Source organism: Akebia trifoliata, chromosome 3 (assembly GCF_017979445.1).
Source record: "Akebia trifoliata isolate Shusen 1 chromosome 3, ASM1797944v1, whole genome shotgun sequence".
NCBI classification, from domain to species: Eukaryota; Viridiplantae; Streptophyta; class Magnoliopsida; order Ranunculales; family Lardizabalaceae; genus Akebia; species Akebia trifoliata.
The window spans coordinates 18,967,273-18,992,125 of NC_141377.1; the positions used below are offsets into that span (position 1 = coordinate 18,967,273).

General features: G+C 38.7%; 1 protein-coding gene across 1 annotated transcript in view; it reads left to right on the forward strand.

Moving 5' to 3' along the window:
- The window catches only part of LOC147406106 (glutamine--tRNA ligase-like), a 42,555-nt gene that overhangs the window by 6,866 nt on the left and 10,836 nt on the right, over nucleotides 1-24,853 (forward strand). Inside the window, exons 5-13 of the mRNA XM_086432494.1 lie at nucleotides 4,655-4,716; nucleotides 4,839-4,940; nucleotides 5,049-5,144; nucleotides 5,514-5,666; nucleotides 5,751-5,806; nucleotides 7,105-7,195; nucleotides 7,292-7,378; nucleotides 7,532-7,729; nucleotides 7,834-7,932. Coding sequence (XP_086288620.1) covers nucleotides 4,655-4,716; nucleotides 4,839-4,940; nucleotides 5,049-5,144; nucleotides 5,514-5,666; nucleotides 5,751-5,806; nucleotides 7,105-7,195; nucleotides 7,292-7,378; nucleotides 7,532-7,729; nucleotides 7,834-7,932 — 944 coding nt within the window. The remainder of the gene's footprint in view (nucleotides 1-4,654; nucleotides 4,717-4,838; nucleotides 4,941-5,048; nucleotides 5,145-5,513; nucleotides 5,667-5,750; nucleotides 5,807-7,104; nucleotides 7,196-7,291; nucleotides 7,379-7,531; nucleotides 7,730-7,833; nucleotides 7,933-24,853) is intronic.

Below are 24,853 nucleotides of genomic sequence, written 5' to 3' on the forward strand. Positions count from 1 at the left end.
TCTTCCATTTATGCTTTCATCAAGCTCAAAGCATCAACGGTAGACTCGAGTTGGGAAACATCAACAACTGTACAATCATTGGTAGCAACAATAGTAGAACAAGAACGGTAGCCCTCGGGATAATCATGAAGATGATAACATTGAGCACGGTCATGCCTTGCAATACCACAGTGAGAACATATCATATTGGAGCGACTACGACCACGATCACTACGACCTCAATCATTCCCTCGACCACGTCCGACAAAGGAAGAAATGGGAGAATGAGAGGCACTGGCAAAAGCAATATGATCCTGAGGAGCAACTGAGGAAGTCCCTGAAGACATAACTTCATGACTATGCTCCTCGCTAAAAACTGGTGCAAAGTGGGGGAATCTGGGATGTCGCTAGAATTTGAGTGCTCAACTGTTCCTACTCAGTGCGAAGACCTCCCAAAAAATTATAGGTCTGGCGATGTTGAACTCGCTTAGCAACAATCTTAATAGACTCAGGTTTAGTTCGGAAAGAGGCTCATATTGACTTAGCTCCTCCCAACGACGCTGGAGTGCACTGTAATAATTCGAAAAAGAACCGTCTCCCTACTGAAAAGTAGCTAACTCGCGAATAAGTTGGTAAATTCGCGCATCATTCTCAGCTAAGGCATATGTTTGTGAAAGTGAGGTCCACACTTGATAAGTAGTCTTATAAAAAAATATAGTTGACATTAACCTGGGACTTTATAGAGTTGAAAAGCCAACTCAGAATGATCCAATTCTCAGAATCCCACTTAGCAATAGCACCAACATCAATAGTAGGCCGAGGAGTATCCCCTGTAAAATAACCCATCTCCGATTGACCCCCAATGTAAAGATTAATAGCTCGATGCTATGCATTTATCACCATTGAATTTTAAATTGGTGATAGAATTAGTAATCGGATTGGAGAGAGTGAGAGAAACAAGGGATTTAGAATCCATTACAGAGGAGCTTCACCAAAAAACAACTATTATAATGGACAAACACTAGCTGTTGGATCCTAGATGAAGCTAACAACCAAAGAGAATCAAGGAGCAAGATGTTGACAACCAAAGAGAATTTCACAAGCCAAAAACTACAGAACACGATGAAGAAATAGGTTTTTAAGAGTAGAAACTGAAAAAGAAGGGTTAAAACCTATCAAACCTCGATGATCCAAAGGTCAGTGGTTGTAGATGTGATTTAGAGACAAAAACGACCTACCCTTTCAAGGGGTTTGAAAATCAGAGAGTTGGATGAAGAGATATTAACAAAACATGCAAATTGTGGATGATGAGTTCACAGCCTGCAACTACTCGAAAAACACATCAAATGACCTCAAAATCTAGATATGAATGAGACTCGGGGGATGAAACTCCATTGGAAGCACTCATCAATGGAGTCTTGGGGCTAACTAGGGTTTATGTCATCATGACATCAGCAAAAAAGGAGCAAGGGAAATCCTAACTCTAATACCAACTTTACTATTTGGGAAAAACATGCTTAGGGCAATGACCCTACAAGCCTTTGTCTATTAAGATGAAGAGAAGATTATAGATTTACAAGTATATCCTCATACATACATTCACACCAAAAATGATGCAAACACACTCCCCCATAAGAAATTAGACACTTTACAACAATAAAGTCCACGAAGAACGTGGGAGATTGAGTTGAGTTGGATGTTTCACTCCCAAAAGTGATCAAAGGCTTCACTTCTTTAGTTCCCCTTGAAGCTTGTGATGAGTTGATCGATTCTCTCTTCTACGCCAAAGCCTAGCAGAACCTCCAAGCAGATGGAAACCAAGGATGAAGGGGGAAGGAGGCTAAGGTTTTTCTTTAGGGTTTATTCTTGGAGAAGAAAATAAAAACCTGTAAATTTTCCCTAATTCTAGTATTTTGTTTTCTTTTACATATAAACTCTATGTCCCAAGTTTCGATTTTAACGAACTTATAGCCTATTTTGGTTCATTTTTCAATACGGACTAATGGTGTCATCAGATTTATTAAAATCAACTCTTATAATTTTTTTCCTATTTGGTTAATCTTAGTATATAAACCCCCCAAGATATGAAAATTATGATGATTGATTTCCTCGAGATATGACTTAAATATTCAGGTCAACGTTCCTTGTGGATCAGTGATAGTTACTGAGAGGACTTGAAGACCCCATGTGCAGAATTTTTTGAAGACTCTACATTGGAGAGTGCATGTGGGCTGTGTTTAGATCGAGGAGGACTTGTTTGATGAATTAGAATGGCCAACACATAGCAATAATGTTATAATGCTTAGAATTTATCTAGTATTCTATTTTGAAGTTTTATTTTGGACTTGCTTTTATGTTTTGAGTTATTTTTTTGGTTTATTAGCCCATGATCATAGTATAGATGTTTGGGATAGTTTGGTAACTATAAAAAGACAAGGGTTGTAAATTTAGGAGAGATAAAGTTATAAAAATTATAGTATTTTTATTATTTATCTTTAAGTTAAAGTGTAGGTTAGGTATTTTTCTCTTCAAGATTTTGTTTAAGTATTTAAAGACATCTTTATGTTATTTTAGAAAAATTTTAGAATAACATTTACAGAATTTTCTGGTTTCTTGCATGAATGTTGAGGCATTCAACCTGGTGAATAAGATACATGCATCTACTCCATCTTTTTCTTCTTTATTTCAGGTACAGATCTTATTTTCTTCTTCTACATCTGCCATAGGTTCTTTAATTTTTCTGTTTCTAAACACTAAATCAGTTCTAATCATCCTCTTTTAGAGTCCTTACACCTAGTTGAACCTCCCAAATCCTCTCCCAAGTCATACATGTTTCCCAGCGCAAACCAGTCCCAAAAAACGTAGCCAAATCTCCATAAACCTCTCCCAAAATCATTTCTACTTGCCGTCCAATAATTTACAAGAAGTCTAGACTAACCAAACCTAAATTTTTTTAATAATCTAAAACCTAGAATTAACCTTAGGAATCCTAGTTTTTCTATATGTTTCCAAATATTGTTAGATTAATACCCTAGGCTAGTTGGAAGTTCTATCTTCCATAAGATCCCTCATCCCTCAATTTAATATTTTAGATTCAATCCCGCGGGACTAAAATACTGAGAATTATTTGTTATTTATTTATTAGAATTCTCTTATTTTCTGTGATATTCATTGTCGTTGATAATTCTGTTGTAGTCTTAGAACCAACATCTTTGTTCATCGCAAATTCAACAAATTTTGAAAAATAAGATTCAAGTACTCGTGTATATTTTAGTTTTTAATTTATTTTAATTGTATACGTTAATTTGAGTTTCGAGGGAAATAGAAAATTGAACATAAAACTTAAATCAATGCATTTGATTGGATGGCTAGGATCATTGAGTGGGATGAATTATTATTAATTTTTTTTTTTTTTTGATAAGCAGTGGGATGAATTTCAGCTAGGAGAACTTCGTGAATCAATGCAATTGATGTCTAAGGTCATTCGGTGGAGACAATATTTCATCTAGGAGATCTTTTAGATAGGGTCCCTGATTTGTACAGTTTAAATTGATCGGGATATTTCCCACTTAACATGAAGAAGTGTTCTTATATTAGAAATACTGTAATAATGAGACTAACCATGCGTGTCATATAAGTTATGTTAATTTATTAATCAATGAGAATGTTGGTCCCATCATTTCCAACTCCACAAACACAGATTCTTTAAATATATGGCGTTCATCATAGATAAAATTCCTGTTTAGAAGGATAAGCATGATGGTCCTTGGGAACACAACTCACTAATCTTTAGACAGTCTAACAGTTTGGATCTAAGTAAAAGCTTCCTAAAATGATTCTCTGATTTTTTATGAATCCCAAGGACCCAAAATACTTTGTGGCATGCTCTTTCAGGCCTACTGGTTGCACGAATGTTTGGCCTACCTCTTGTTGGTCCTGCACAAAAAAAAACCTGATGGATGATTTCTAGCTAGTTGAATTTGAGGATTTTTTGGAGGGATTATTTTTCCCTTATTTTTAATATTTTCTTTTAGCTACTGTAATCTTCTGGCAGGTTGCTCGACCTCCATTCTCTTAGTAATTATCTTTATCTGAAAAAAAATATTGAGGTGGCAAAGATTTGCTTTAATGGGCCTAGATGAGGTGTTATATGGTTTGATTGGGATGTGTTAAACTTTTGATGTGCTCATCAAAATCAACTCCCCACCCCTTTCCCCTTGGGCGTGCGAGTCATTGAGAAATCAGTGAAATAAAATGAAGAAATCAGTTAAGGCTTAGGGGGAAATCAACAACGGATTAGGAGATAATTCAATGAGAAGACAACCATGTAGAAATATCTTTTTATTTTTATTTTTTATTTCTCCCTTTCATGGTCCATTTACGTGAATAGTAATCCTATTATTCCTAATCTCTCTCCCTCTTGATCCGATCACAGACCGAGTGTGGTTTGTGATGGATTGCTGATATAAAATTTTCTTTTAAAGTAGTAAAACGAAAATAAGTTGCTACCGAATCCATGGCCATTCATATGGACTCTCAACACTCCTGTGTACTGGACGAATCCATGTATCACGTCTTTGATATGAAACTTTCTTCTACAGTTGATACTTTGAAATCCAAAATTCAGTCACCTATAAAAAAAATCTGACATTCGTGTCTCACTTTCCTTTTCTAGTTGGTGATCTGTTTGCGCAAGTTCGGAAGATACACCCCTGGGCTGATCCAAAGATTGTTAAGGTAATCAGGTTTTTTTTTTAACACCTTATTACCTCTTCTGGTATATTAAATAACGTTGAGCTGCTTTTTTTTTTCCCACTCTTCTTAATTCTTTTGCTTGCTGTGCTTTGCGTTTGTTACAGCACGTAATAGATGGGAAGTTATATGGATTACTTGGTGAGAGAACTGCAGCTGATGATGAAAAGCCTTCAAGGAGGAAGAAAGAGAAGCCTGTTAAAACAGAGGTAGGGGCTTGTTGCCACTCATCTTCATAAAATATTGCTTCTTTCATTCATGTCTAACCTTTACTTCCATTTGTTTTTTTTCTTTCTGCTTTTGTTCAAACTTTCTAGGATCAAACCTCTGTTGTCGATACTCCTTTAGTGGCTCCTTGTGAAGAAGAACTTAACCCTTTTGCAATATTTCCTCAACCCGAGGAAAATTTAAAGGTATTTGATTTTCAATCTTCTGTTTAATATAACTTTGAATGTTCAAGCGTTCATTGGCTGGTGCAAAAATGTAAATGTAATGTCGCAGTACTAATTTAAGCTCTAATGCTCTTCGTCTTTGTTTGCTCATACATGTGCTTTGGTCCAATCTGTTGGCTGATCCATAGCTTTAGGTGTTCATATACAAACTCATTGTTTTCCATTTCAATGTGCAAATGTACTTCCTTTGGAACCTTACCCCCATTGATGATTCTCCATGAAAACTTGAAGATGGATATTGTTAAACTACTTTCTTATTTAGTATGATTATTGTGTTCCTCGCTTGAATTTTGATGAAAGCGAGATGATATATGTTTTGTGGATTATCAGGTGCATACTGAAATATTTTTTAGCGACCGCCCTGTATTGAGAGTTTGCAATACGAAGGAAACACTTGAAAAACATTTGAAAGCAACAGGAGGTAGAGTCTTCACCCGCTTCCCACCGGAACCAAATGGGTACCTACATATTGGTCATGCCAAGGTAATAACGTCTTCTAGTAAGAAAGCTACAGATCCATTATTTTCTTTGAGACTTTTTAGCATTTATCTAATATCAGTTTTACAGGCTATGTTTGTTAGCTTTGGCTTGGCAAAAGAGAGAGATGGGTGTTGTTACCTTAGGTAAGCATTGCTCTTCTTAGCTTCATTTTCTTACCCCTGCCATTTTCTTTCTATATCGTTCAACAAGATCCAAACTGTATAGTAGTAAAATGTTGTTCTTCTTTCTAAAGTTCCTCTGTGCTATGTTTTATTAGTTGCATCTTGCTTGTTTCAACTCATGAAAACTGTATTGTAGTAAAATGTTGTTTTTGGAGGGATTCTATTGCCACAATAACTTTTGCTAACGCCACCCAATTCATATGTAAATCACCAAAGAATTAGCACACATCTGGGGTGGCATTAGTAAAAGTTGGTGTGGCAATAGAAGTTCTCTATTTTTGCTAGCATCCTAGAAAATAAAAAAAATATTTTGGTATGGCAGACAGGATAGGAAATCTCTGTGGTCTCTCTTGAGCTGATCTTATCTGAACATGGGTGCATGGGCATTGGGAAGAACTATGTAGCGTTTTACCTGAACATTGATTTTGAAAGATTTTTCCTTGCAATCTTCACATGACTGACTGATATGGAAATAAATAAAGGTGAAGAAAGTGTACTTGTTTTGTTAAAAAGTTTACATAACGTCTTCAACCATTTTCAATTTCCTTGGCCTTTTCAATGTACTCACTCACGATGCTTTTTGTGGAGCATGGGATATTATTTTATATTGACCGACTTTCCTGTTTTTCTCTTGATCGATATATTGTGATTATTGTTCTCTTTTGTCATAAAAGCCTTATCCCACAAACTTGGGATCGGATGAATTAATTTTGTTCCTCCATTCGATTCTTTCTAAAGCCAAACCCTATTCACGTCTTCTGTAGATAGGGATCCCATCATTTTTTCTTTCAGGAAGAGAGATCTTGAAGTTACTATTATGTAAATAATAATAGTCATCATTAAGAGCATCTTATCCCAAAAATTTGATGTCAGTTGAACAGATTCTGGTCCTCCATCCAGTCATGTAGAAATCTATGCCCACTATTATTCCAAGTGTGTTAATATCTGCTCTCACTACCTCAAACCATGTTCTTCTGGTTCTTCTTTTTTCCCTTTTAGAACCTTCAACTTGCTCCTTTTAACTGGTGCTGTAATATTGGCCTTCATCACATATTTCATGAATTGGTAAATAAAGTATTCATGCACCAAGCTTGAGGATCAGTTGTTCTTCTCTAGTAATTAGATACATGTCCTCGGGTTCAGAGATTGCAGTAATTCAAATATTGGCCCCTGTTCTTTTTTTCTTTTTTTACCTTCTCTTTTTGGAAGTCTAAATTGCTTTAGTTTCTCAGCTTAGTACTTTTCTCTGGGGCTTCTAGGTATGATGATACAAACCCTGAGGCTGAAAAGAAAGAGTATATTGATCATATTGAAGAAATTGTCCAATGGATGGGTTGGAAGCCTTTCAAGGTATGATCTTATGTTTTTGGCAACTATACTTTTTACTCATGCTTAACTATTTGTTCTGTGCTTTGGCAATAATTGACAAATTTTGGATTTTTGCAGATCACTTACACTAGTGATTATTTTCAAGATCTGTATGATCTAGCTGTGGAGCTGATACGTAGAGGCCATGCTTATGTTGATCACCAGGTTGCTAGGAGCAGCACAATTAATTTTTTACCCGACCTACATGCTAATGGTTTTATGTTGATATGCAATTTTTGCATTCACGATGTTTTGTCCTTGTACCTGTTTGAAAATAGTTAAACTAAATCATTCTCTTAAATGTGGCTATTTTTTCAGACTTCTGATGAGATAAAGGAGTATAGGGAGAAAAAGATGAACAGTCCTTGGAGGGACAGGCCAGTTGCAGAATCATTGAAGCTGTTTGATGAAATGAGACGAGGAATGATTGAAGAAGGCAAAGCAACACTTAGAATGAAGCAAGACATGCAGAGTGATAATTATAATATGTATGATCTTATCGCGTATCGTATAAAGGCAAGTGTGCACTCATAACCTTCCTTTTTTTTGAGACGTAACCCTTTTCTTACTTAAATTCACTGAGCGACTCATATTTCAGTTACTTGATTTCCTCTATCCAGTTTACTCCCCATCCACATTCAGGAGACAAGTGGTGTATTTATCCAAGTTATGATTATTCTCATTGCATTGTGGATTCTCTTGAAAATATCACACATTCGGTATGTTCTTTTATTTGCAGCTATATCTCTCTTACTGTAATTATCCACAAGTGATTTGTCTATGAAAAGTTAGTCTCCTCTTCACGTGTTTCTTCCTTTTTAGTATCTTTCTTTTTTATTTTCCTCTTTTGTACCTAGTTGGTCATCTAGACCACATTTTTCTAGCTCTTGATGAAATTTTATTACCTATAAAAACAAAGAAGCAATACGTATTTCATATTGTGTTGTCCTCTTTACAATACATTGCCTGTCCCAAGCTCGGATTAAGGACGGAAGTTGTATCAGGTTGGCAGCCAATGTAAAAATCTGCCACCCCTTAACATGAATCTTGATAGACATTTCATTCCTTTCATGCTAGTGATTCTCCTAAAAGAGCAGAAGAGTACACACTTTCAATAGTAGACCTAAGGCGTACTCGAGGCATTTTGGGTTCTTGAGGCAAGGCGTAAGCCTCAAGGTGCATTGAGGCATAAACCTCAATTAATTAATTTTTTTTTTTTAAAAGTGTGTGTATACACCAGGAACAGGGAATGAAGGAAATGACCCCAGGTACTAGATTAATCCTTTGCCATCTTCTGATTATGATCCAAGCCTTGAAGAACGAGTGGAAGCCATCGATTCGTCCCCATCTTGTGTCCCAGTCCCTTCTTACGAACCCAGGTGGGCAATAACAAGCGAATGAGAGAAGGTATGAGGAATGGGATCCACTGGCACCGAGTAATCTATCTCTTTCGGACCCTGCCTTAGGTGTCTTAGTTCGTAAGGGCATTCCTAACCCCTTCCAACCTCTTCTGCAGTCATTTCACCTGAGCAAAGCGGCAAATAACCTTCCTACCCTACCCACCCCTGGTATCTCTTCTGATTGAAAAGCCTCTACAAGATTAGAACTCCTAAACCTTTCTTGTCTTCCAGGATGGGCATTGCTAAGGCAGCAACAGAAAGAAGAACCCGGATGGATGTCAATTTAGCTATTGGAGCAAAAGTCTCTTTGTAATCCACCCCATCAACTTGGGTGAATCCCTTAGCTACAAGACAAGCCTTGTATCTTTCAACAAAGCCATCTGACTTATATTTCACTGTGTAAATCCATCTGCAACCTTTCACATGATGTCCTATTGGTAGTTCAACTAGATCCTAAGTTTTCTGCTTTTCAAGGGCTACCATCTCCAGGTCCATAGCCTTTTTCCATCTAGGATGTGCTAAGGCATCTGCAAATTTAGTAGGAATAGAAATAGACGAAACAGAAGCAAGATAGGCAAGGAATGAAGAAGATAAAGAATTATAAGAAACAAAATTGTTAACAAGATAACGAGTACATGATTGAGTTCCTTTTCTAAGAGCAATTGACAAATCAAGAGATGATTGTTCAGGGACAAAGGTAATACCTGACGAATTCGATGTTGGTGGTATATCAACATTATGAGCTACCTGCTGATCTTGAGAAGGATTTCTTCTACTGTAAACCTGCAATGGTTTCTCAGACGTATCTATGCCTTTATCCATAGTAGACGCTTCAGTTGGATGACTAATAACAACAGGCAAATGAGTATCCGTGTCTAAACAAGAAAAGACATAGATTTACCCAAGTTTGAGAAATAAGGAACATCTTCAAAAAATGTTACATCTTTAGACATGAACTTTCTGTGTAATAGGACAATACCACAACAAAGACACATTTCAAAGACTGAGGACCCAGCTTATCTTTTGTAGGACCAAGAATATGAACAAAAAGATACACATCCAAAAACTTTGGGAGGAAGAGAAAATAAGGACTTAACTGGAAACAACAACTGGAGTGGGTACAACCCCCCAAGATCCGCCAATGGCATTCGATTGATCATAAAGGCATAAGTCAAGATGGCTTCATCCTAGTAGGTTTTAGGAACCTTCATTTCAATTAAATGAGACCTGGTAACTCCTAAAAGATGACGCGTTTTTCGTTCTGCAACCCCATTTTGTTATGGTGTTCCTGTACAAGAGAATTGAGTTTCAATACTTTCATCTAAGAAACAATCTTTCAAACCATGATAGGTATACTCCCCTACTTTATCTGATCTAAATACTTTGAGTTTATTATCAAATTGAGTCTTAATCATTTTGTGAAAACACTAAACAATATTAGTCACATCATCACAACTTTTCATCAAATAAACGTAAGTAGCTCTGGAGTAATTATCAATAGATGACACAAAATAACGAAACCCAAATAATGAAGTAATTGGTGCTGGTCCCCATACATGTGAATGAACTAATTGAAAAAGAGAAGAACTTTTATTCAAACTAGGGGGATAAGTAGTTTGACAATGTGTAGAAAATTGACAAGTCTCACAAGAAAGCTTAAATTCACTACTTAAATGAAATTTATTGGGAAATAACAACTGGAGAGACTTCAACGATGGATGACCAAGAAGGTGATGCCAAAGGTGTATTTGATCAGTAGAGAAGCCTGATTTACCAAGCATGTAGTAGAAATCTTCTATATGTCCAACAATTATAATCCATCCTGTTCACATCCACCACCAATCATCTTCTTTGTTTCCAGGTCCTGAAACACACAATATGATGGATAGAAAGTCACACTACACTTCAATTATTTAGTGAGACTACTAACAGATAACAAATTAGAAGGAAAAGAAGGAACTTGAATAACTGAAGGAAGTGAAAGGGATGAAGAGAAACAAAAAATGCCCTTTCCTGAAGCATTGGGAAGTGACCTGTCTCTAAGTTTAATTCCCCCTGAAATTGGAACTAAGGATGAAAAAGCATTTTGCTTACCAGTCATGTGGTCAGATGCCCCTGAATCAATTATCCAGGAGGTAGAAGAGGGATCCTTAACAGAAATGTTTGCAGATATACCTGAGTACTCATCTTTAGTAACAGATCCCAAAGAGGCTTTGAGGGCAGCAATATGTTGTGTAAGATCCTTGATAGCTTGATCTTTTGGGTCTGGAATTGAACTTCTTGGAGTAGGTTGGTTGGTACAGTTACTCTCCCCCTCAATAGATGCATTATTAGCAGTTGATGATCTGAAAATTTTGGGCTTCAGTTAAGGATTTAAATCTCAACATCTTTCTTTAGTGTATCTTCTCTTACCACAATGGCTGCACTTCAATTTTTTTTCTTCTTCTTCAGACATAAAAGGTTGAGATTGACTTTTACTCATTTCAAATCTTTTATTCTTCTTACAATCTGCTGCAAGGGCGGACCTCTCTATGTTAGATGTGATAGAGCTCATAGAAGTAGCATGTCTGTTGGCTTCTGCCCTTACATAGTTGAACACTGAATCTAGTGAAGGAAGAGTATCCTTTGCCAAGACCTGGACTCTTTGGAGTTCTAATTCTGGATTGAGACCAGCCAGAAAATCAAACTCTTCTTTGCTCAGTCTGCTTCTTAATATCTGCCATAGAATTTGTTGGGGATTGATAGTGGTCTAGTTCTTCCCACTTTTGTCATAGAACACTGAAATATTCTTCAATACTGAGACTTCCTTTCTGCAATGTATCAATCTCCCTGTGAAGTTGATAAATTCGGGCTAAGTCATCTCTCTGTGAATAAGTTCGAGATACTGCTTCCCAAATTTCACGGGGGCTGTTCTTGAAAACAAGAAGTTCCTACTGATAGTGGATTCCATTGAATGAAGGAGCCATGACATCACAGTGAGGTTTTCACTTTCTCAATCACAATGGGATGAATCCTCTTCTTTAGGTTCTTTACATGCTCCAGTTAAATACCCCAACTTCTTACAGCTTCCAATAAACATCTTGGCTGACTGGGCCCATTCCAAATAGTTTCTACCATTCAATTTCATGGTGGTAATCATCAGACTTGGGTGGTCATTGTGACTACTTTCCATAGCAGTGATTACCTTCTGATTTTCTTCAAAGCTACTCATAATAAATTTCAGATCTAATTAATAACATAAATTTGCCAGAAAAAATTAAATCCAACCTGATTTGGAGGTTGTGCATCATCATCACAAACAGATCCTAGGGCAACCTTCTTTCATCGAACCCTAGAAACCCTTATTTCTGATTGTGGAGAGTTCCAATTACAAAGTTTAGGTCGGAACCTGCTCTGATACCATGTTAAAATACTTTACTTGAAAAAGAACAGAGTATAATCAGAAATTTACAAGAGAATAAGAAGGAAGAAGGATATTGGAGAAAAGATAAAGTAGAAAGCCAAAGAAAAGAGAGAAGAGAAAAAGGAGACTCGTTGGGGGAGAGGAGAGAGTCGAATTAGACTTGTCGCCACCTGGGAACGCTAACACAAATCACCATGTCAAATCCTGAGATACTAGGTGGCACCTCAAGACTTGGATATGGTTTCCTCTGTTTATTGTAAGTATTCCAAGGCACTCAAAAAACTGATAAACCAAAAACATCTCCTGTATATATATATACAAAAAAAATAAAATAAACAAGTAGCGGAAGACTATATACGTCTAAGAATGTAAGATAGATTAGAGTGTGGAAGGAGTAAAAATATACAAGATTACAAAAATACTTTCTCTCTAATATGAACCTAACACTTAACCCAATATCTATATACATCATGGACAAACTAACTTCTAGTGGGTGTAGCCCCAGTGTTCACCAGGTAATGGACTTTGGTCGTTGGTTTGACCCCCACCAGATAATCCTTACTCGCCGGTTCTAAGCTCGCCTCACCAACTGTAGGTTCTAAAGCTAAAAAAAAATAGGAAGGAAATGGTGAGTAACAATGGTTACCCAGTAGGTCCACAAATAATTCCTACTAATAATCTCTCTTAACATGAACGAACAAGTATACTGAATCATTTTAATACATGCAAAGTTTTACAAGATAAACTGCGAGTAATTGGTACATATGGTTAGGGATGAGCAACTAAACATTGGAAAGATTCACAACACATCAATTAGTAGTACTCATTATAACATTTTCTTCTTATATAAATCTAATTGATAAAATGGAAACATTAAACACGCATATCATTTTATAATTCAAAGTAAAACAACAGATACATAATACACACTGGTGGAGTAGTGGAATTAAAGGGTTGGGATTCCACGATTGGATTGCTCTCAATCAGGACACGATGCAATATTTTACTGATTTTTAATTCTTAATTTTGTGATTGGTCGCTCATTACCACGGTTGGCTGACCATATATCCGACTCAGGCTGGTTATTTAATGTGATCGTAAGCAGTGGGTCACTTTTCGATATGTTAAAACGTTCGAATATTCTAGATTGTTAGTAATCACTGACCAATCATCTTCGTCTATGCCTATCAGGCATGCATGTGATTCCCATTATACATCCTCATTCGTGTACGACATCTTTACATTACAAGTTCACTAGTAAAAATAGAGAATAATAAACATGAATTCTAGTTGTGACTCCACTCTCATACGCGTCCCATACCATGTATGAGCTTGGTTGTCTTTACTGTATGTCCCAGGATAGTACATCGCTCTGGATGATATGACGGACTATCCCTTCAGGTATTTACAAACTCTTTAATAGTTCACAAAACAACTATATATATCATTTTTCTTTGAAAAAAATAAGAAATTAACATTATAGAGTTGAGAATGGATATCCAGTTTCCTACCATGCAATTGTGGCCCACCGGCCTAAAATAAATAACAGTATAGAAAAGTAAATCAACGCTTCGCGCTAACAGAAAGGAAATAAACATGCAACCGAAATAATTATCCCTGGATATCCGTTCATCAACCCACATACAACACAACAATGTAAAATGCAGACATAACCCCTTGGGTGTGATTTTGACATTTTACCGTTTCATTCCCATTTCTTCTTTTTCCGATATTTTCACTTTTCGATTTTTCGAACACAACATTTATTTTGCGATATTCATCAACTCAATATGAGTTCATTGAATATTAAATCATTTTTCAAACTTTAAAATTCATTTGGACAATTCAACTGAAGAACTATCACAATTTGGTCAAAACAGAGTCCTGGCAAATGTGTGGAACCAAACTGTCAAAACTATGAAAAGCTAGTAGAAATTTGACTGAGTGTCGGAAAAGTGATGTTTCAAAATTCGTTAATTTAAAAACGTGTTTTTGGAAATGAAAGCCCTGAATAAATGTATTGATATCATGTAATTTTTATAACTCAATTCAAAGTAATGCAAAAGATATTCGGGTTTGAAAATCTGACGAAAACGTCGAATTTATGTTTTGTTCTTGGAATAAAAAAATTAGATTTTGATCCTTTGAGATTTGGATTTTTAAATCATTCCCATTGTTTCCAAATGAGGGGTAAGTCCTTAATTTCATTAAAGAACTTAAAATTTGATGTTTACTTAAATGTTTTTAATGTAAATAAGGTTGGAAAAATATATATAAGTTGTGGGGAGAATAAAACAAGAACCATATTTCAAATTCTAACAAAAATTATTCCTGACGGCGGTGTCGACAGCAAGTTGAAGTCTGCGTGAAAGTTTGGTTTTTGTCCAATTTTTTTTGGATTTCTTCATTGGTTTTTTGATCCATTATCTCACCCACGAATCAATTGTTAAAATACGATTAAACACACATTAAACATGTAGGTCTCACATGAATTTGAAATAAATAGAAAGAAATCTACGTTTTGAAATAATATCACAATTTTGATAAAAAGTCCTAGATGCAATTTTCGCAATCTATGATTACTAATAGGAATTGTAAGTCCCCTACCAAAGATCGTGGTTGTCGGAGGTGAAGAAATGTCACGAAAGTCGAGGTGCATAAAACAAAAATCGAGGTTGGGTGTCTTGGGTGCAAAATGATCGGTGGCTGTGAAGACCTTGATGATGACATTCTCTTTCCCTTTTACGATGGAGGACGGATCTGTCTCCAAGTAGATGAAACCTCGAGTGGAATGTATCGAAACCCACTCGCTGGTTTTTGATGAGAAATACAGAAGAAGGAAGGGAAACTAGAATCAACGGTGATGAAAACGTAGAGCTCATCGACACCGGTAACTTTCTCTTCTTTGTCGAGGCTCAACGATGACTCGTGCGTTACAGATCTTGAGGTGAAGAGGGTTGAAACTCTTGGTGGTTTGATTGGTTGGGTTTTGGTCTATTTGGAGAGAAGAGAATTAAATAAAAGAAATTTAAGTTTCTTTTATATAAAGACTTGAGGGGCATATTTGGTATTTCCTAACTTGTTTCTATGGTTAACGGTATTTCAACTTCTCGAACTCGAAAATCGACGAATAAATACTCCATTCTTTATAATTTTTTGTTGCGGACCTAATGGTGTTATCGGATTTTACTAATTCTCACTCTAACGAAAATTCACCTTTTTAGGTCTTGCCCAACATGAAAATTGAGGGTTTTATAACTTTTTCGTTAAAACTCGAATTCGAGCATACTTTTTTTTTTTTTGATAAGTAGTATTGTATTCAAGAAAACAAAACCAAATCGGTCGAGTTGACCAACCTGGACAGACCTTACATTACAGTACTACTCACGTACAGATCTACAAATCCCATCCCACTTATACAGTAAATCCTCAAAAAACAGACCCCTAAACTCCTTATGCACTTTGGACCAACAAAAGATAAAACCCAAGATAGACATAATCGTGTCCGGACAGTCCTTTTGTTTCCCCTCAAAGATACGTCTAATCCTTTCAAACCACACCCCCCAACAAATTGCAAACGGTGTAATAGTCCACAACATCCTCTTTGTGCCGTCAAACGCATGGCCAATTGACGACCAACCAATGAAGATATCCTTAACTGATTCCGGTAAGCATGTTGAGACCCCATACAACTTAAAAAAATGAGTCCAAATACCGTGCGAGAACTTGCAATGCATTAGAAGGTGATCTGATGATTCTCCACTTTCCATACATAGCACACAACAACTCGCCCCGCACCATCCACGCCGCATCAAGAAATCCGTCGTTTGTATCCTTCCCAAAGCCGCCGTCCATGTGAAGAAAGCGACTTTGCTTGGCACTTTTGGACCCCAAATCAAAGTATGAGGAAATACATAATCCCCATTATTGCACAAAGAATTGTAGAAAGAGCATATCGTGAATCTCCCGTCCTTGCTTGCTGTCAATATTCTCTCATCTTCTCTTCCCGTGTGAAGCTCGATACTCGAAGCGGCTCCAACTAATCTCTCAACTTCTTGAAGTTCCAACTCATTGATATCCCTTCGAAATCCAAGATCCCATGCCCAATCTCCACCCATGACTCGTCGGACGGATGTGATTAATTGCCCTTTCTTCGAGGAAATAGAATACAAGGTTGGAAATACTTCCATTAGGGGCCGATTGCCACACCATGTGTCTTCCCAAAACCTTACTTGGTTGCCATGTCCCGTTCTGAATTTTATTCTCATATTAAACAGTGGGATGATCTTCATGATGCCCTTCCACAACCCGCACCCATATGGTTGTCTGGTTGATCCGCTTTCCCACCCCGTCCGACTCAACTTGTATTTGCTTTCTATGACTTGTTTCCATAAACTGTTCCCATCGTTCCCAAACTTCCATAACCACTTTCCCCTCAAGGCCACATTCATCTCCCTGAGTCTCCTCACGCCGAGGCCACCATGCTTCTTAGATGAGCAAATCTGTTTCCAATTCACAAGATGATGTTTTCTGTTTCCAACTCTGTCATGCCATAGAAAATTACGAAACAAGTTGTCCATCCTTAGCTCTACACTTCGAGGCATTGAGAGAAGAGAAAGAAAGTATATTGGAATGCTAGATAGAACACTTTTAATCAAAGTCAATTTACCTCCCTTCGAAAGGTAATTAGCTTGCCACGTTGCTAGCCTTCTTTCGATTCTTTCCACTATCGGGTCCCAAATCGCCACCCTCCTGTAGGGGGCCCCCAGAGGCATCCCTAGGTAGGACGAAGGGAGACTGCCCACCTGCCATCCTAATGAGGCTGCCAAAAGAATTGCACATCTAACCAAACCGACCGGGAGGATCTTACTTTTCCTCGTGTTAACTGGGATACCTGACATCGCTTCAAAGCAACAAAGTAGACCGCCTAACCTCCTTGTCTGATCTATGGAATCATCCAAGAAAACTAAAGTATCATCTGCGAATTGGAGGTGCGAAATATTAACCGTGCCTACTCCTATTGAGAATCCTGAAAAAGAACCATTCGCTACCCCTCTATCCATCATCTTACCAAATGCTTCTGCCACTATGATAAATAAGAAGGGTGATATAGGGTCCCCTTGTCTGATACCTCTCGTACTCCGAAAGAAACCGTGAGGCGTTCCGTTCACCAAAATTGAATAAGAGGGCGTAGTCACACACGCCATAATCCAAGTGATCCACTTTCTACCAAAACCCATCTTTCCCAACATAAATTCCAAGAATTTCCAGTTGACACGGTCGTAAGCTTTCTCAAAATCCACTTTGCACACCACTCCCGCTTTCCTAGATTTTAGTCTAGAGTCGATGCACTCATTTGCAATTAGGACTCCATCCAGAATCTGTCTCCCTTTGACAAAAGCACTCTGATTACACCCTATTATACCTTGAATGACCCCTTTCAATCTTCTGGCAAGAATGCTTGTGATGATTTTGTAGCTTGTATTCACCAAACTGATGGGCCTCAGGTCTTTGATGTCTTCAGTTCCTGCTACCTTTGGAATTAGAGCTATGAAGGTACAATTGGAATCACGATCCAATACACTATCTCTGAAGAATTCATCGATAAGAGCGATGAAATCACACTTGATGATCTCCCAACAAGTTTTGTAGAACTCCACGGGAAATCCATCGGGGCCCGGTGCTTTATCGCTTTTCATACTTGAGATAACTTCCCAAATCTCGTCTTCTTTAACGAGTCTTTCCAGCCATTCGCTTTGTAACTCCGAGATTCTATCAAACTGTAACAACTCAGGTTTCGGTCTGTCATCAGCTCCATCAGTATACAGATTCGAGTAGAAATCTACAATTCCCTTAGCAACCCCTTCTTCCCCTTCCAGCCACTCCCCATTCACACACAACCTTGTGATGTGCTTATTCCTGTCTCGAGCATTGGCCATACAATGAAAAAATTTTGTGTTGCCATCCCCTTCTTTAAGCCATCTGATTCTAGATTTCTGCTTCCAACTGATCTCCTCTAAAAGTGCCAACCGCTGATACTTCTCACGAAGGTTTACTCTCGTTGTCTTGTCGTTAATCGAAATCGGACTCATCTCTTCCATACGATCCAAATCTTCGATTCTCACAAGGATATCCTTTCTTTGTGCATCCACCCTACCAAAAGATTCTTTGTTCCATTCTTTTAATGTCTTCTTTAAGGCCTTCAACTTCTTCCTGAACACCTCCCCTGCTGTTCCTATAAAAGAAAAGCTCATCCACCGTTCGGATATCAACTCCTTGAAGTTGTGGTGCTTCAACCACATCAATTCAAAACGGAACGGAATGGGACCCCTGTTGAATGGCCCTGCTACCAACTGAATAGGGCAATGATCGGATATCGGATTTGGGATAGCCATTTGAGAAATCTGACAAAAGATTGAAGTCCAGTCATCTGAAATCAAAAATCTGTCTAATCTGTTGAGGGTGGGAACGGCTTGATGGTTGGACCAAGTGAAGCTTCTACCTTGGAGTGGAATGTCCATTAAGTTGTTACGATTCACGAACTCCCCAAATCTCCTCATCCTGTTGTTATCCTCGATCCTCCTTGTTTCTCACAAGCAAACCTTATGACGTTAAAGTCTCCTCCCAAACACCACGGTCGATTCCAATAATTGCCTACGTCATCCAACTCCTCCTAGAATTGCTTCCGCTCCCAATCTCTAGTAGGTCCGTACACTCCCGAGAACACCCAACTATCTTCTTTCCCTATACATCGACACAGTATAGAAACAGAAAAAGCTCCCACTAAAGAATCATCCACCTCGATCAAACTCTTATCCCATAACACCCAAACACCCCCTGCTGTCCCGTTTGCTGTAATATGCTTCCAACCCAAGTTCCGCCCGCCCCAAATGTCACGCACTACCGCCCTATCCACTTGGTCCAACTTTGTTTCTTGAGAGTTACAATGTGTGGTTTTTGAGCTTTTATTATTGCCTTAACCGAGGCCCTTTTGACCCTATTGTTGAGGCTGCGCATGTTCCAAGAAAGGAATCTAATTGTCATTAAGAAACTTAAGTTTTCTCCCGCTTCTTAAGACTAAAGACGGGCCAGCCTTGACCATGGCCCCTGACTTGCACAGTTCCTGAACCTCTTTAACCAGTCTGACTCTTAGATTCTTCACTCTATTTTCATCTACCGTCTCAGCTCCTTGCCCTCTACTCAGACATCCTTGCTGCCCTGTCTCATTTTGATTTACCTCTGTCCCAAGAATTAATTCCATCTCATCCCGTATACTAGCTTGTTCCTCTCCTAACGGCTCTTCCTCTCTAATCACTGTGTCATAACATTTACCAATTTCTTCCCGTTTCTTGAGTGCCAGCTCGAATAGAATACCAGTTCCTTCTGCTTGCCCTTCTTTAGGTAACCCAGCAGTCCAACTGATCTCGCTCAAATTACGTATAATCCAATCAGCTAGAACTTCTACTGTCTGGTTCTTCGAATTATTCCTTCCCCAACACCTTGGGCTTTCCTCTCCATCTACCATGACTAAGGGGGTGGTATCCGATTCAGCTACCTTTTGTACTACATCTTCTGTGACAGAGTTAGGGTGCTCACCTCCAAAGACCAACTCCCCACTGCCACATCCATCCTTTCGAAGATTAGATCCTTCGACGGCCTGCAGAAGCTGTAAAAAACCTCCTTGTGCCAAGACCCCCTGTTCTCCACACCTCCATTCATCTGCCAGCTCTTGTTGCGACTCCTCAAACCCTTCTACTTGAGTTCCGCCTATATATAGTCGACTACACGCCCTTGGCTCCTCTTGTACCCTTGCCATTACTCCCTCAGTGGTTGGTGTTAACTCTGCAATTACTTCCTGACAAGCCTCCTTAGCCAGATCTCCAGTCCCAAAATCATCGGACTTCAACATGTCTTGAATGAGCTCTTCTTCTAAAAAAACATGGCTCAATGAGCCATTCCTTACCGACTCGTTGGTGTTCCCATTTATTGAAATCCCCTCTGTTGTGTCTATGAACTTGTCTCCTGTATCCAAATATCCACTTGGGCCATCTGTTTGAATTAACTCAAGAATAGGCTGAGGCCATACCTTAGAGTGTGTTGATCCATCTAAAGTGGACATTTGGTCCGTCCTGCGTACGGGCTGAATATTCCTTATTTGGGCCTGTTCTGTGCCTGCTTGAGTGGATGACTGGCCTGTTTCATAACATGATGGGCCGTCTGTCCTAGAGATCAGCTCCGCATCACAGACGGGCTGAGCCTCAAACCCGTGCATTGATGGGCTGCCCGGCCCAATGGTTTGGTCCATAGCCCCTAAGGCGTGTTCCCTCCATGTGTTATCTAGTTCTAACGTGCTGCCTGAACCAACGTTCTGCCCATCCACGTGCACGTGCTGTCCGCTAGGTCCAAAAGTCCGTGGGCTGTCCGGCCCAATTGCTCGATTCGTCTCAAATAAGGCCTGGGCGCTACTCAACTTAGTTTGAACCGACTTTAAAAATTGACAGGCCTGCTGTCTCGGCTCAGCCAATGCTCCATTTGTGATATAGACCCCTGCTGTCTCTACCAAATCAGCACAAAGGACATTAGAAACAGTGCCTTTGCTTGACCCACACTCAAGAACAGCTGTCTTCCCTTTCATAGGATCTGTCAGGGCTGTTTTATATCCATCTAAGTTGGTCCTTGCTACAGTACTATCAACTAAAGGTGCATTAAAAGTCTCTGACACCCTTTGAGTTGTTATTCCCACTCCATCTTTACTAATGACAGACATCATCTTCTCCATTCCACTCTCCCTATCCTCAGATAGTTTGATACCCACAGTCACCATTACATATCTTGCTGGAATTTTGACCCATCTGGGTATATCTATGGCCCTCCGCCTTACCTTGATGCTAGCTACTGTGAGGTCTGCCATGGAGCGAGTACACTCCTTGACCTCCAAAAGACCTCCTAGCAAATCACCGATAAGAGTAAAAGTCTTCGATTCCCACCTATGAAATGGGAGCCCAATGATATCTATCCACGTGCCAACCTGCGTCCAACTCTCTGTAATACTGTTACAATTGGCATACCACCCTCTCAGGCTAACCACAACGTCCTGGATCTTAAGTTGTTTCAAATTTTTGAATACATCGAATTCTCTCCTCTTATGGCATACAAAAATTCTCCTGCTAATCCCACACGGTCTTAGAGCAAGTTTACTAGGACTCGGAGCTATGGAATTAACCACCCTCTCCACCTCTTCCCAGCACACCGATTTTTCCCCCATTTCGCAAATGAACGCCCACCTCCAAGCACCAAAATTTTCTAATGGGCCAATCTCAGTGATGGGAGTCGATTGTTTCTGAAAGACGTTCATTCTCCTACCGGTCAACGAGCTATCAACAACCTCTCCCCTCCTAGGACTTGCATCAACTGCTCCGCCTCTACTCAAGGCCTCACCAAGGTTGTCCCATCCCAAGCCTTCGTCTCCCTCGGGGATCAAAAGTGACGGGTACCAACCTTGCCCTGAGTATTCCGAGATTTTAAGGAACCGGCCGTATTCATTCACATAGCCTCGTGCCATCTTGCAGTGCCCCATAGTCGTCGATTTCTTCCAAAACAATCTATCAGTTCTCCAACTCTTGGCCTCCTCCAAAGTCTCTACCAACCACAGCCTTTCTTTTGCAAACAGCACAAGCTCCGACCCTCCTTTATCTCTTCTCTCCACTATCCTGACAGCTTGATTGTTCTTTACCCAACATCTCTGAATCTCGAAGACCTTTAGATCAACTTGGACTATAGCGGCCCTCCCCACTAGAGAGTAGTTTGTGCGTTTCCTTGTGCTTGCCACCATTTCTCCCATCATGCGAAGGAACGGTTAACAAATTTTGGAAAACGAAAACTAGCTTAACAAAACTTATCTTCTCAGATCACTATTCATCATCTTCTTTAATCCTCAGACGTTGTTTGGCTCTCATGTTTCACAACTCTCATGATTCACAAGTCTCAGATGTCGTTTCGAATTCGAGCATACTTACAGACTAAAATATGTTTTTCGGCCTTTTGAATCCAATAACAAAGTTAGATTTCGTTAAAAATGAACATAACAAAATCCGAGTGTTTTACCCTAAGTTCTTTTATCAGAATTTTCTCAAAATTTTACTATTTGATTTTCTCGAGATACGAATTAAAAATTTGGGGTATTACAAGACGCCTCACTCAAACTCTATTTTTAATAAAAAGATGGTCTTGGGACAAAACTACCCCTATATACTTCAGATATGATAAGGTGCAAATGGGTGCACCATAATATAATGCAACGAATTACAAGAAGAACATAAATTAATATCTATAACATGAACATCTTCCCCTCTTTTGGAAATAACAATTTTTTCAAGCTGTTTGACTTGGTTTTGACCTACTTTTATCTACCAAACCAATGTTGAATATGGCTTTGATTTGCTTTGACCACCTCAACTTGCATAATTTCTTATTGAAGGGAGCTCATTGTGGAGCTTCTTGAACGATTTTTTGTCTAGTTTTCACAATTCTCCTAATTATACTTGAATACATTGATCCCATCAGTATTGTTCCAGTCCTACATGCTAGAATATATTAAAATAATTTAGGAAGATGGTTTTTCTGGCTGATGGATTTCTTGACACAGTATGAAATTCTTAGCGGTTGGTTATGATGGAGATATGGGAATAGCTTCTCAAATTGTTTTACTAAATGGAAAAAGAAAGATGTTAAATGACGAGGATGTTGGGGAAAGGTTCCTTAGATTGTCTTATAGAGGTCATGGGTTAGAATCTTTGGCTCTTTTCCAATCGATTAATAATATCAATATTTGTGGTTTAAAGAATTTGGAAGGAGTGGCAATTAAGGCATAAGAATTTTAACAATTCAAGAGGGGATACGGGACAAAAAAGTGTATCCAAAATGTACGAGGGTTCCTCAGGCAAATAAGTAGGTAATTAGGTTGGGGAAACTAAGGAGCAAGATGAGTTTAATCTTTATTGGTCTACATGGGTCGTCTAAAAGGAGGCTGTAGGGCATACCCTTAAATAAGGGAAATATGGTTTGAAGCTCTCTAGGGAAGTGCTGATTGCTGAGAGTTTCATGTCAAACAAATTGTAATGGGAAGGCGGGAGGTGAGTGATGGCTAGAAAAAAGCTATAAATTTTATCTTATAATATGAGGTGTTTGGGGTTTAGGGACCGATGAATTGAGGTTAAATTTTTTTTTCCCAAACTTGCAGGAGTCAAGATTTGGGTTATTGGAGATTAATATGACAGGGGAGTTCTGGGGTAGGAGGAATTTTGCGTGGTGTCCTCTCTTTACCTCGGGTACAACAAGAGGTCTAATTGAAGTATTGGATAAGGGGATTTGATAGTGTGGAGGATGTCTTAGGTTGAAGCATTCTCATTTACTTTGCAAGATTGAGCAATATCCTGTGTTCTTTTAAGTATTTATAGGCCTACATTTATTTTTTGATACCTTGGGTATCCGAGAATCTAAGAGAACCTAATTAATACCATGGGGGCATGCATGTCGCCCCTTCCACACATACCAGGTGCACTGGGATAAATCCCAAGGGGTGGCCACCAGGGAGGGGGAATCAAATTGAGGATTTCTGCTTCCTGAGGGATGCCTGTGATAATTTTCATGGTGGTGTGAGGCAATTTTGATGCTATCAAGTTCTCTTACAAAAAAAGTGATGGTATGCTAAAAAGGAGCATGAGACTTTGTTGAGTTCCTTGGTAGGAACATATTAACATTTCTCTTTTTGGGTCGTTTGTTATCAAGCTCTTTTTGTGTTTTTCTTTGATCGTGCTCTAAAACCATTTCGGGGGTTGGAGGATGAAGAGGCTCTAAAGTTGGAGTGTTTTTTTCTATCTTCTACAACAGGTGTTTAGACATTGTAAGAAGGGATTTCATGGCTGTTTTAATTAATTTTAACAAGCAGGCTTTTTTGGACCATTTTTCAATTGGTACTTTGATTCCCAAAGAGCAAGGTGCTAAAGCATTCAAAGTTTTTGAACCCCTATGCTGAGTGGGGTGTCTGACAAGTTGTCACAAAAGTATTGGCATTCAGAATCAAATAGTGTTAAGATCAATTATCTTGACGACCTATGGTGTGTTTACAAATGGTAGAAATATTCAAAATCGAGTGTTTATTCCCGATGAATGTGTTGATTCTAGAATTCAATCGGGAGAGAGTGAGTATAGTCTGTAAGGCTCTCATAGAGTTTTATTACCATGTTAACTTGGGCTTTTGATAATATTAGCTTGGTAGGTTGGGGTTTTGGGCCAAAGTGGTAGAGGTTAGGTTGGGGTTTGGTCCAAACTGGCAGAAGTGATCCATGTATGGATTTCTTTGACATCCTTTTCTACCACGGTAAACAAGTACCTTGTAGGATATTTCTTGAAAGATCTGCTCCTCCCCCTTTTTTTGTTATAAGCATCAAACACGATGACAAAGAAAGCAACATAATTGAGGATTGTGGATGGTTTTGGGGCTGACGATGGTGCGTCTTTGACATCTTATTTGTAGCTCATTGACGACAACTTGTTCTTTATATGATCTTCTCATTCCCAGTTAAGATATTTGATATCTATTCTTCGATGTTTAGAGGCGGTGTTTGGTTTGCATATTTATCTTTATAAAACAAGGTGACCTGAGTGGGTTAAGTGGTAAATTTCTGCATTCTAGTGGCTAATTTGGGATGTAGGTTGGGATGTCTTTCACAACTAACCTTGACATACTATGGGGGATGGGCTTGATTCTGGATTGTTATTATATCTTCTTATTGAAAGTTTTGATTGGACAGTTTTTTTTGCTAAGAAAGCAAGGTG